The 14,641-nt window shown below is 37.7% G+C and overlaps 2 protein-coding genes across 2 annotated transcripts in view; one reads left to right on the top strand and one right to left on the bottom strand.

Annotated features, from left to right (window-relative positions):
- The window catches only part of LOC105395452 (prolactin-releasing peptide receptor), an 82,000-nt gene extending 67,909 nt beyond the window's left edge, over positions 1 to 14,091 (top strand). The window contains exon 5 of the transcript XR_007268053.1: positions 13,944 to 14,091. The gene's annotated coding sequence lies outside the window, so the exon portion shown is untranslated. The remainder of the gene's footprint in view (positions 1 to 13,943) is intronic.
- On the bottom strand, positions 5,927 to 10,680 carry LOC119691579. The gene is made up of 2 exons (XM_048631840.1): positions 9,677 to 10,680; positions 5,927 to 6,018 (listed from the first exon to the last, which is right to left on the bottom strand). Exons 1-2 carry the CDS (start codon positions 10,525 to 10,527, stop codon positions 6,006 to 6,008), a joined length of 864 nt encoding a protein of 287 aa, XP_048487797.1. The 5' UTR covers positions 10,528 to 10,680; the 3' UTR covers positions 5,927 to 6,005.
- Positions 14,092 to 14,641: the final 550 nt, after the last annotated feature.

Here is a 14,641-nt window from a genome sequence, read left to right as displayed (position 1 = left end):
TGTCTAACTACTACTTCTACTTCAACCATTTTCTACCCTCAGTAACTACCTAAGTCGAAAATAATGTTACTAGGTAACTAAAAATATTTCTGAGATTTACAACTCTCCTTCACAACCCCTATTTTAAAAACACGGTCTCCATTATCCTTATTCTAGGCTGTTTGTGTAAATGTGCCTTACCTGTCTAACTGTCAAATTTATTAAAACTAAACTGTCAATGTCAACCTGACATAACCTTAACCTGTTTGGCTGTTTTTTTTTTCCGCACTAATCAAAACAAAAGCATGCGTCGTTGTGTTCAACAACACGATCGCACGAAGAAATCTAAAGTTTACCCGATTAAACTTACGAAACTCTAAAATAATGAGTGAATCTTACAGGTAAGCGTCATTATTCTTTCAAATACCCTGTATACATGCTACTAAACTAAGTCCTCATGCCCAAATTATCGTGATTCAAAATAAACAACCTCTGAATTGTTAGTCATTTATACATACAATAGCTCTGTTTTACGGATCTTGTGTTTATAATAGACCTATTGTTATAAAAATCTAACTCAATTAAATATCTCCCATAGAGTTTTTAATTGATACTGACAAGACTAACCAACATATTTTAACTTATTGTCAACCCCTCACCTTTTAAATAAGTACCTATCCTAATCATTTGGTCTCGAACTCCTATATTTACATAATTTTATTTGAATTATACCTATATCATTATTTGTTTTATTTCAGGACCAAACATAACAATGCAAACCCAACTACACTCTTTGTTAAACTAAAACCCATGATAAACCACTGATCAAACCATCCACTGTGACAAAACATTCACAATCCCTCACTACTTATATACCAAAGTTACTATTCTACAATAAGTAAGTACCTATTTCTTTTCTACATATGTTGTAATCCAATTTTAATTATACTACCCTGTACTTAGATTTTGTTAGATTGCTATGAAAATCATACCCCTGTAGATCCAATATTGATTACCATTCATAAAACCATTCCCTAAATGTATTATCCTATTAGTCTACTTAAGTTATATTGAAATAAATAGTAATTTCCTGAATTTTTATAATAGGGACTATGCTTAATTTTTTTTAATACTTTTATTGGATAGTTTTACATCACTTTATTATAGTAAAAAAAAATTCAACGCCAAAATAATTAATTTAAGGTATTTTAAAGAAAGTTAAAAAATTACAACCATCACGACCACTTTGAAATTCCCGTCAGGATGGCGGGCTGGTGTGACGTCACAATCTTTTAATTTCACGGCTCAGAATAATGAGTCCCGTCAGTCGGCATAGATTTTTTACCTAATCAAGTAATCACAGAGTACTTTTGTATTTTCAACAAACCAATGTTGTCATGGTAACAAACGAAAAAGGAAGTGTATAAAGTGTGATCAGTGGCTGTTTTGTAATGGTAATAAAGTGTGACCAGTGGCTGTTTTGTAATGGGAGCTCGTAAATAGCTACTAGTAGCTCTTTTGAAATGGGAGCGCGCAAACCAGATGACCTTTGTACACAATATTACGCTATTATGGCAATATGAATATAAAGTAACATTTGAATTGTATGTAAGTACTTACTGTAACTTTGGTTCTCAGTAAAAGAGACTAGGGTTAGTGGGTCATTCTATTCTATTATCTGCGGGGGCGCAAGAACCCGCACCCGGCTCCCCCGAACGGAACCACCGCGCATATCTCAAAGGTCCAAACCCCCCTCCCAAGCCCGGACCACCTCCCACCACGCCGGCCCACCGCGGATCGGCGGGCTCACACATCCAAATGTGCCTAATCCAAATACTGAGGCCTCCTCACGATGCTTTCCTTCACATGCTACATGATTATCCCCGAATTTAATTGTTCATGTCATAATACTTACAATACAAATTTAATTTTATTGTGTTGCAATATGGAGCATATTTGAGTGGCTCGTTGACTAGCGAATGGCTGTTTACGCCTCATTACAATAGAACAACTAGTAGCAGCCCATACACTACCAACAAAAAATGTAAAAAGTGCTAAACTTTGCAAACAAACAAGCATATCAAACAAGAAGTGGAGAGGTTATAGGAGGCTAGGATCTATTGGAAGATTTTTTATGTGATCCATCGTATCTGATCACAACGAGCATCACAAACACTCGGTGACATTAACATTTCTTTGTTTACACTTGACATTTATTTAACTTCCGCCGTAAACGCAAAGAAGTTACTATTCTGAGATTGATATATAAAGAATTTTGACGTCACATCCGCCCTAAGAAAATGGGTGACGTTTCTCTGAAGTTAGAATTTACCGAAGTTTTTTTGTACTTTTCAACTTCATTTACTTGCTCAAAAATAAATTATAACCAAAAATATTGATGGAGTCGTAGTTATGAAATAACAAAGTTTATTATAAATAATATTTGACCTTTATTTGAACCACTTGCATATTCCCTATTATGTAAATCATCACAATACTTAGCTTTTCTAATTAAATTCTATTCTTCTTTTCAGGATATGACATACTTTTTGAATGCTGATGATGATGATGATGTTCTTTATTTGACAACCAAACTCTGAGATTATATACTATGAAGTAAACATCCTGACTCAGATGAAGAAGTGAATTGCAACCGCGCTCAAAATAGGAACAACTAAACTACCCACATAGTTCTTAACTTACAAACAATATATTGACACTAAATGAGGTCCTAGCCTACTTCACCTGGTCTAACACTTAATCAAGAACAGTAACTTGCTACACATTAATTGTTTTCTAAATTTATTGTTATGTCGGACCGCTACCTTTTCATCGCAATTTTTTTTTCAAATGAGATTATTGTTAAATTTTCTTTTCTTTATTGACTGTAACTCATACTTGTATTTGTTTAGGGAAATGTCCGATAACATCTGCTACTAATTGGCTCTCTGGAATTTGATAATTAGACATTTGGGCTTTTCCGGTTACTCTAAGTTAGGATGATAGCATAGATAGTGTTACAGTTCTATTCCAACTCCTATGATCAATGTTGTATAATATATCTACTCTTTCAGACATTCAAGTATAATAATTAAGAGCCTAGTTAAAGTAGCCTAGTCGATGACGAGCAAAGATCCGATCCAGAAGCACAAACAACCACATTAACAAACCAAAGAACCCGCACAACAAAACTCATACAATCAATACCAAACCGAACCAACCCAGCCAAAAGGACAATTAATAATTATAGACTAGTTGCTATAACTACCGATTCCCCCTCCAACCAGGCCAGTCCAGCCCAGCAATAATCATACAAGCTCCGCCACGCAAACTCCTCGATCCACCGATGCAGCCGATCGCACCTCCAGACCAAAATCCCCACCCCTCATCTACCTCGGCCAGAATTTCTTTATCTATTCTAATCATTTAAGGTTGTTCATAAGGACTAAAATTCGCCGCGTTTTCGTTACATTTGTTTTTTTTTTAAATATAATTTTTGATTTTAATAAATGTTTTACTGCTTTTACCTAAAATAAAACCATATCATTATTTTACCTACAACCCCTATTCACTTATAATTCCCTAATCAGCTACATAATCAGAGGAACCGTTCATAGTGATTCAGAGCAACACTAATTATGACCTACATACTATGTTTTATGTTATTCTATTTAAAGGTAAGTAGGTACCTACCTTAAGTAACCTATTAAATTTTATAGATAATGTCCTGAATAAGAATCCATTATATTATACAACTTCTGATGATTATATCCTCTAACTCCACGAGAAACATAGTCTTATACACAAACAACCCCTGATGATGATAATGATTATTTCCCCTTACTCCACGAGGAGCATATCTTAAATACCTACATATACAACCCCTGCTGATGATGATTATTATTTCCTCTCCATGAGGAGCATAGCCACATACAACCCCTAATATTTTGTAATTTTTTAATGAGCTACATAACATTACTACAACCCCTACTTATTAAGTACATTTTAATAAATGTATTATTTCCATTTCCTCATCCTAACTTTATCAACTACCTACCTATCTTCACAAATGCTTCCTTATTACGTTCCGTTCCAATACAAAACCTAGTCTCTTGCGCTTCCTATTAAATTTCTTTCGTTTATAAGTTCGATCACTCCACGGCAACAAATTGTGATTATATCCAGGATATAATCACTTTCCTACCCCTAGTATGTAACAAATCATTACGAACAAAACGCAAGAGACTTATTATAATGTAAACATATTGAAAGTATTAGTAAAGTTAAAAATTATAACTTGCAGTGATTTTGTCATGAACGTAAAATAATGCACACTGCCATATTATACCAGAGTTTTACTTAGTCTGTGAACGCAATGAAAGTTACTCTGTAAAAAAAAAACTTTTGTCTATATATTGTTTATGGTGCAATGCTGTATAATGTATAAAGTTTTTCCAACAAAAAACAAACTTTTGGAACTTTCTTCTAGCCGTAACATTAATTAAAAGAAATGCCTTTATGTAAAAACCACCATAACAAGTAAATATTTACTTACTAATCGCAAGGCAAACAACAAAACTTAATGTTTTTTCGAGACAAACGTAAGTTACCTATATACTATGCAAAAGAGTGTTCAATATTGTGATTTATTTGTAAATAAGTACTATGTTAATCAAATTTTCTTGTAAAATTTCAGATAAAAGAACAGAAAACTAGCTGCCTGACACCTAAAATGAAGAGATGAAATATCCTGGTCACGGCACCAAATTGTAACGTTTCGCCCTACCGCCTGCCTACTTAACTCCTACCTATTGGATTTACTAAGAAGATATTTGAAACTACAACAAAACTTACTTGAGTGAAATAAAAGTGAAACAAATACTGATTTAGATTGGCCATGAAACATCCAGGGAAACCCTACGTTGTGTTGTAACCCAATAAACGAAAGAATAGTGAATTAAATAAAACTATGACCTAGAACTGATTACATACATCCTACCTGTCTATAATTATTGACCTATATACTACAACTTTAATGTATAACTTTTATTTGTACGATAAATACATATTTACAGGTAAGTACATAAATATAATAATATAGATAATAATGTTTTTTGGAGTTGGTTAATAAGGGAAGCCCCTCCATACGCTTTGTAGGCCTTTATCACTACACCCGATTGAATCAATATATAAGACTCTAAAATAGATAAATAATAGCAAATATTCAATCAGAGCCCTCGTGGAACACAACCATTGACTTGGACATTCCTCCGACCAACTTATTAATCACTTCCCTTGCTCCTAACCTTATATATTTACATGTTTTCTTTTTATTTCATGTAAATAATTCAACATGAGTACATGTTGTCAAAGCTAAGGGGACAATCATATTTATAATCATAAAGTAACTGAAACTAGAATAGTTCAATAATTTATAGTATAGTAACTTTATTAAATCATGAATTTTCATTATAGATAAGTATTTGAAAATATAATAATATGACTCTAATTTTGTAGCCAAGTGGGAAGTGATTTAGGTATTATTTTAAAAGATTAAATATATAATATGAAATAGTGAATATTCTTTGATCTTATTGGAATATAGGATAATTGTTATGAAATAGTGAATATCATCATCACGACCCATTACGTCCCCACTGCTGGGGCACGGGTCTCCTTCCAATGAAGGAAGGGTTTAGGCCTAGTCCACCACGCTGGCCAAGTGCGGGTTGGTGGACCCCAACACAAGCAAGCTTGTGCTGAGAGAGTTGTCGGGTAAGTGGGCAACCCGACTGTCAGATGTTTTCAAGCCGCCCGAAGGCCTCTGACTAGGCTTAACGACTGCTGCCGAAGCTGCAACCGGGACCCACGGCTTAACGTGCCGTCCGAAGCACGGAAGCGTCCAGAAAAGCACCACTTGAAATTGGTCACCCATTGAAACAACCGCTAGTTACGATGACTCGTTTATTACTGCCAAACTCAATACAGGTTGGGTGGAAGTACTTGTACACTGCACTCCTTCCCCTTTAATTTTCAGATCTGTAAGAACAAACAAAAAAAAACTTACTTACATAGCTAGCTATGACTAACTAAAAGCTAGGTAGGTATAACCAGATGGCATAAGTTAACAAATATCATCATTCACCCATATAAGTCTATACATATAGAACTATTTATGTAGGTAGGTGAGTATGAGTATATAAACTTAGGTATCTACAGCAATTTATTCAAGTTTACTGATATAACCATGTACTTAAATGCATGCATGATTTTAATAACAAATACCTACTTGCTTACTTTGTCTTTATATGTGCATGTACTTATCTCTTTCTATATTCTAATATTAATTATTTACATAGTAATTAACAACACAAAAAAAAACTAAGAACTAACATTATATACATATTACATATTGATATCCTAATACAAATAAAATAACTAGTACCTATCTACTCTTTATAATTACGATTACGGCGCGGGCGCAAGTTGTAGCGGGGCTCGGTCAACGCTCCACTCGAATTATTATTATCTAAGTCATCAGCTGATAGCAAATTCGAATGATCCGTATCTGTCCCTACACAAGGTCGAGACTCCGGCTCCGTGTGAACTGTGGCGGGGGCTACTACGTCATCTGATTCACACTCAAAAAAATCATCGTTTATAATTTCAGGAATTTGTGTTTCTGTCATATCTATTTGTGCATTGGAAGAGGAAGTGGATGGGATGTTCTGCTCACTGTCCTGCAGAGGCTGTGAATGACACGAAGGTTGTGCCACGGGCAGAACATCTTCATAAAATGGTCTTATCTGATCTACATGACGCCTGCACGTACCGTGATCTTCGATAATAACATTAAACATTCGGGTTCCCAATTTACCTACGATCGTTCCTGGTAACCAAACCGGTTTTCTAGATACATAACATCGCGTCAACACCTTCTGATTGATAACGAAGTTGCGAGCCGCTATTGTTCCTAATGCGTCGACCTCTGGCGATTTACTTGGTAAAATTAAGTCTAACCTGCCACGTAATTCACGGCCAAACATTAATTTGGCGGGAGACTCACCAGTCGCGCAATGTTTACAATTACGATATTCATACAAAAACATATCTAAAGCCTCATGCATTTGTTCGGATGACAAATGCGCGTTAGATTCGACTATACTTTTCAACATTTTTTTTGCAAGATTTTACGGAATTTTCCGCTTGACCGTTGCTAATTGGGTGATATATCGGTGACGTAATATGTTTAATCCCGTTCGACTTACAAAATATGTCGAACTCTTCGTTTAATATTTTGGGATCATTATCTGAAACCAATAAACGGGGTAAACCAAACATACAAAATATTTTATTTAATTTTTGTATTAGTGATTTAGTTGATAAACCCGCCGTCATCGGAATACATTCAACCCATTTAGTGAAACTATCAACAACAACTAAATACACTTTCTGACCAAACTGCATATAATCAATGTGGATGCGCTCCCAGGGCTGGCGCGCGCGCGGCCAGGGCGCGGGCGGGGCGCGCGGGGGCGCGGCGCGCAGGGCGCTGCACGAGGGGCAGCCCAGCACGCAGCGCTCGATGTCCGCGTCTATCCCGGGGTACCACATCTTGCTCCGGGCCAGACTCTTAGTCTTCACGACTCCCAAATGTCCTTTATGTAATTCCTGTATCATACGATTCCTAAATACGGCTGGAATTACGATGCGGTGACCACGCATTACGCAACCGTCTTCGACGTCTATCTCACTTTTACATCTAAAATACGGAAGAATATTTTTACACGTTATTTTTCGTGGCCAACCGTTTTTCACATATTTTATAACTGTTTGCAAAACTTTATCTTTAGAGACCTCTTGTTTTATATCATGAAATGATACCGGTAACATGTCATTATCAATGAAATTGAGATAAGAACCCCCTTCGCAACATTCCGGCTCACTCGGATTGTTTGTTATGGACGCTCTTGAGAAATAGTCGGCTACTGCATTCTTTTCACTACTTAGGTATTGGATTTCGTAATTGTATGCCGATAGAAATATAGCATATCGCTGCAACCTCGAAGCTGCCATCACAGACACCCCATTTTTATTACCAAATATGGCTAGCAATGGCCGGTGGTCTGTTTTTAGAATGAATGGTACATCCCGGCCAAATAAATATTGGTGAAAATGCTTAACCCCAAAAATTATAGCAACGGCCTCTTTGTGAATTTGGCTATAATTTTTTTCGCTAGCCATTAACGACCTTGACGCGTAAGCAATTGGTCTTTCGCATCCCTCTTCCCCCTGCGATAGCACCGCGCCGAGCCCTGTGGGACTCGCGTCTACGCTCAGCACTAATCGTGCTGTCGGGTCAAAGTGAGTCAATATCCTATCGGAAACCAGCTCGCGCTTTACTTTATTAAATGCCTGCTCATGCCGCTCTGACCATTCCCACGGGGCGTCTTTGCACAGTAATTCATACAATGGACTCAGGACGGTAGCAGCCATAGGTATAAACTGTCTATAATAATTAATAATACCTAAAAATCGCTTTACATCCTGAATATTTTGTGGCCTCTGTGAATTAACTATGGCTTCAATTTTCTTTGGACAGGTTTGTATTCCGCTTTTACTTATGACGTATCCTAAGTATGTAACGCTCGGTTGGAAAAACTCACACTTATCTCTTTGGAGCTTGAGGCCGGCGTCCCTAAGTCTAGTCAAGACCTCCCTCAGCCTACATAAGTGAATTTCGCGATTAGGACCTGTCACACAGACGTCATCAATCCAACAGCTCACTCCATCAATACCCGATAGCAGAGTTTCCATTGTTCTTTGAAATATTGCCGGGGCATTGGCCAGGCCATAGACCAAGCGCGTATATTTAAATAAGCCCTTCGACGTATTGATGGTCGTGAGCTCCTGCGACTCCTCATCCAGTAAAAACTGGTTATAGGCATTGGATAGATCCAATTTCGTATAAGCCTCCCCACCACCTATCCTAGAAAACACTTCTTCGATTCGCGGCATCGGATATTTATCGATTAATAAATCTTTATTTAATGTAACCGAGTAGTCACCTGCAATTTTTATTTTACCATTATCTTTCAAAATCGGTACGATTGGCGTGGCATAGTTTGAAAAAGTTATCGGAACCAATATACCTAACTTGGCTAATCTATCGATTTCTCCCTCCACTTTCTCTTTCAAAGCAAACGGTACAGTCCTAGCTTTAAAAAATTTTGGTTCGACATTTTCTTTTAATCGCAATTTAATTTTAAATTGGTTAAACTCGCCTAATTCCTCCTTCCATAACTCAGGAAAATCGTTATGCAATGTTTGAATTTCTTTTACATATTCTTTTGAAATATCAATGCTATTATTATTTACTGAGACAAAACTTATACCAAATTTAGACATAAAATCACGCCCCAACAACGGCGGACCGCCATTTTGAATGACGTAAAATGATAATGGTTTACTTTTGTTCTCGTAACATACATTAATAGTAAAATATCCGAGAGGTGTGATTTTGTGTCCTTTGTAAACACACATTTTAATTGTACATTTAGACAACGTTATGGATGAAAAGTTTTCTTTATAATATGCCTCAGATATAACGGAGATTCCAGAGCCGGAGTCTAGCTCCATACAATAACACCTATCAAGTATTTTAACTGACAAAGTAATAGGAGCATAAGTACTATACCTCATATTGTACAATGAGCATTCTTTACAATCAAAACTGCCAGCATCGGAATCTTCTTCCTCGGTATTTAAATTATTCACTCGCACTGGGCACACTTTACGTAAATGGCCTTTTATACCGCACTTTTGGCACTTAAAGGTTTTAAACCTGCACTTTTCGGCACTATGATTTTTTAAGCCACAGACTCGACAACGGGAACCTGGATCGCCGTGGTCACCGGCGGCGGCGGAGGCGGCGGCGGCGCGGGGAGCCGCGCGGCGCGCCCACGTGGCCTCGCCCGCCGCCCGGTACACCGGCTCCTGCTTGATGATGACGCCTGCTCCGTTGGTGACCATAGCCTTGGCCTCCCTCGCACTCTCTGCCTGTCCTGCCAGCTCCAACGCCCTCGTCAGCGTTAGAGTGTTGACGTCCGCTTCGAAGAGTTTGTCTCTCTCGGGGCCTGCCCCCAAGCCCAGAACAAAACGATCACGAAGATTCATATCCAACGCTGTACCAAATTCACAGAAGCTGGCCAAGCCTCGCAGTCGAGCTGCCCAATCTCCTAAGGATTCGCTCGGTCCCCTTGTAGCTCCATAGAATTTAGCTTTGTCCACAAATGAACACTGCGCTGGTTTGAAATGTTCGTCGAGTACAGAAACGAGATCTTTATACTTCTGCTCCTCGATATTCTTAGGATGCAGTAGATTTCGCAACAAGCGGTAGGTATCGTCAGATAGGTGTGTGATTAGTAACGCACTTTTCCTATCTTCTTCCACTTTATTTAGCAACAGGAACTGATTTAATCGTCCTTTAAATATCGACCAATCACCATTTTTATAATCGAAGTTTGAAATATTGCCGAGAAAAGACATTTTAACACTTTTAATTAAATTTTAGTTAATTAACAAAATGCGCGGGTACTTTTAGATCCTCGTTAGCCAATGTAGTAAATGAAACAACCGCTAGTTACGATGACTCGTTTATTACTGCCAAACTCAATACAGGTTGGGTGGAAGTACTTGTACACTGCACCCATCCAATGGCTGACCGTGTCAGTTGTTGCTTAACCTCAGCGATCAGTTACGATCACTGAGGCCCGCTCGACTACGGACGCTTCCGTAATAATAGTGAATATAATATAATCTTATTCAAATATATTATAAATAGTTGTAATAAATATATCCTAGCTAACTTTATTCCTACTATATCCGTGCTATCTTTATTTACATTAGAATTTATTGATTTAACAAGGAAACAAACACTTCTATGGGTAAGAATTTACATAACTTTCTGAAAATATGCAAATTGGACAGGAATCTGATCTACCTTCAAGCCATTTGTATTTATTGAGCAATATAGGACCAGAAATGATTTAGTTTAAGTATCTAGAACCCTTATTTGTGATATCTTGACACTTATTAGAGTAAATTTCTCCGTCAATCAATTCTTTCCCTGCGCTGTTACTTGTTTTTAAACTCAAAGTCAAATAATCTTCTCTGCCATATAGATACTACAATAAATCATCTTTGAAAAGTTTATTTAAGTATGTATCTACTTTATTCTTTGAATAATTACTATAGCATAGATTCTATAGAAGTATTTATTTACCTAATGAAAAATCAATAATTTGAACAAAGAACCATAGAACAAATTTGAAGGTAGGTGTATATTTTTTATTTGATAAGAATTTATTATTTTTGAAGTGAGATCTATTGTCAGGTTTTAGTTATTTGATAATCATCATCATCATCATCACCAGCCCGCTTCTGCCTATTTGTATCTATCCAGAAGTCCCTATTCTAAACTAAAATAAGTTGAACCAAAGCTAAAATAAGGGAATGTGTAATGTGTAGGTTTTTCTCTAGCTAGCTAAATACTGAATGAGCGAGTTAGAAGACCTTTAGTGTACCTATCTAATCCCTATACCAGTGTGATGGAAATTGCAGCCGTGGGTTAGCGTCCTTCAAGAAATAAAGTGTAGGTATAACTTCTCAATCATATACGAGAGACAAAAAGTAAATACGAGTAGAAAGGTGACTTAGCTTCGCACACGGTGTTCCGCCTCGGCTCCACGCGCCTGGTCCTCAAGCTCCCACGGCACCGATCACTCCCTCCATCTGACCGTCTGCTCACCACGGCTGCTCACAAAAAAGTCAAAAGTGCCCACGCGCTGCTCGCTTACGTGGATATTATCCTCTACCCTCAACTCGCCGATATCAATATTAAGGCTCACCTACACTCAGAATAATTATCTTGATTATTCTGTGATCCGAAATCGGTACAACGAAGCTTGGCACGAAGTTAGCCGACACCCTGAATGATTTAATAGACAACTTTTCCAAAAATCCCACGGGAAAACCCTTCCAAAGCGCAACAAATCCCTCGGAACATCCAGTCGTAGTTTAAATTCATTATTTGCGAAATAGTTAATGTTTCGGCATCGATGGAACATTACAGTGTTACCTATTTTTACCGACTTTGAAAGAAGGAGGAGGTTCTCAATTTGTATGTATGTCGGTATGTGTTTTTTGTAGCGTATCTAGCCGAGTCGGCGCAACTATAGCTGAATGCTGACCGATTTTATATCGAAGCAATACCAACGTGTTACCATAGAATATTGGTTCGTGATGGTACATGGCGAGCCGCTATTACTGGTGATTTTATTGGTTCTATTTAGTTCTTTTCAGATACGTCACAAAATAATAGTTTACTAAATAGTGACGTAAAGTTATAAGTAGGTACATTCCTTTTGACTTCGCTGAGGTAGGTTAATACACACACGTACTTGCATGAAACCCAATTAATTGTCGGCAACTAATCCGCCAACAAAGCCGAGAGGCAATCGTATTACAATTATTATTTTTGATGTGTGGCTATTATTTATACAGGGATTTCATAAGAGCTTAAATCGATCTCTATGTTCCTTATACTTAGTAAACATGCCGGGTGTATGAAAAAAGCCTCTCGAGCAGCGTAAATTGAGGTAAACCTACAACCGTTGGCACTCAAAATAACGCCCGGAGGACCCTGGACAGTGGCCAACTAAAGTGAGGTTTTCATGAAAATAGAGCGTGATCCTAGTGAGCCCATTGGCTATCGCTGTCCGAGACTATTCGGATCACGCGTATACACTGTCACGAGTGGCATCCGAACAATAGCTAAAACGGAGCATACTCTTAACGTGGAAACTTGGAATAACTAGCTAATTTTAATAACTGTGTTCATTGCAAGTCTTGTTGAACCAATCATGTTAGATTATCATTATCGCGTTCAGTTATGAGTATCTACTGTTGTGGATATATTGATAATTAGTATAATTACACCATATAATAATTTATAATTGTAGTACTTATTGTATATTTATAAGTCTTGTATATTGTATGTTTTCCTAGCAATAAACAAAAGAGTATTATAAACAACGAACTGAATAAAAAAATCATTAAACTTATGGTACTGCATACTCATATTTATAACTAAAAATAAACGTTTAGACTTACCCCTCCACTTTTTGCGCAGCAATTTAAGATTTACTAGAGGTGAACCAGAAAGTCTATCAAAGTTCATTCTTTATGGTCTAGCTTATACTTAGCATTCACGTCACGACACTTTGTGAAGAAGCCCATAGTAGGTAATATCGATAAGAGATAGATGGATGCGTGAGATGCAATTATTCCAGAGTCCCAGAGCACGGCATCGGCATCAATATCTATAATACCTACACAGTACACACGTCTCACTAATCTCATGTCTATGCTAAAAGCAAATCGTGACAGATAAACATCTTACGAGGGCTAAAGCCGAAAATTTTCTATGACCGACATTTGATGCGACTCCTTGGTGAAAGGATTAACTAGGCAGCTCGCTAGGGTGCGCCGGACGTCTACAAGCAACAGGTGAAATGTCACTCGAGAAGGCTCTTTTAGGGCCTGATTCACAATGTCTGAATAATGGTAACTATTCTGAAGGCAGAAAATTGTATTTTTTCCGCTGGGAAGCTAAAATTTTACTTACAAAAAATGGCATTCATAGAGTCGAAAGAAATTAACGTTTTGACAGCTCTATAATTGGAATTTCTGCCTTCAGAATCGACATCAATGGCTTCATGCGGGCTTTGATTATATGTGGGATAAAGTAAAAGACATACTTTCACTGTCTAAAACACAATTACAGAGAGTGACCGCATGTCTTTTATCCCATAGGCATATCCAGACATTGTTAAACAGACCCTTAATTTACCCCACCGTACATTCCCCTGATATAGTCACTAACTCATACTCTCCTGTTCCAGCGGCCAGATCCTGCCTGCAGTCGCTGGACGTGTGCTCGACGCACGCGTGTGTCGGCGGGCAGGTGTGCTCGGCGTTCCTGCCGCCGCACTGCCCCGGCTGCGAGCCCGTGCCGCTGTGCGTCGACGATGTCTTGTGAGGAAGAAAATGTGTTGTGAGGTGTGCGTCGACAATGTGTTGTGAGGAGTGAGGAGGAGGGAAATAAACGGATTGTTATGTTGAAATATGTGTTTCATTTCTCTTGAGAGTACTAAAATTAAGGAGATAAGTTTACCGCAAATATTTCACCTGTGATTTAGAAAAATCCTCTTTTGAATTCAAAAAACTACAAGGTTTTACTACAGTGGTAGAACAAAACAACATTTGATGAGAATGACCCCCTGAGTCATCCCGACTCATCCCCAACCCTTACTATATAATAGCAGTAAATACTTTTCAAACCAATAAATATTATTCTCCCATTGACGATTTCAACACGTGGCATGATAACAAGATGCGTGGAAATGTTTACTACGTACAACTAAACGAACAATACGATTTAGACACTTTTATAAACACTTGCGACCTACAAATGAATACCTTAGGCTTTATATTCACACTTGTGACCTACAAATAAATACATTATGCGCTAGGCACAATAAACATACGGCGACGTCGCGCCACGCACAACTTGTAGACCTGACATCAATGGAATAAATTG

The sequence above is a fragment of the Plutella xylostella genome, chromosome 29 (genome assembly GCF_932276165.1).
Source record: "Plutella xylostella chromosome 29, ilPluXylo3.1, whole genome shotgun sequence".
NCBI lineage: Eukaryota > Metazoa > Arthropoda > Insecta > Lepidoptera > Plutellidae > Plutella > Plutella xylostella.
The sequence above is the reverse complement of the archived record's forward strand: the minus strand, read 5'-3'. Positions and strand labels throughout refer to the sequence as shown.

Coding starts and splice junctions, on each gene's coding strand:
- LOC119691579 (XM_048631840.1), bottom strand. CDS start 10,527: ATGTCTTTTCTCGGCAATATTTCAAACTTCGATTATAAAAATGGTGAT.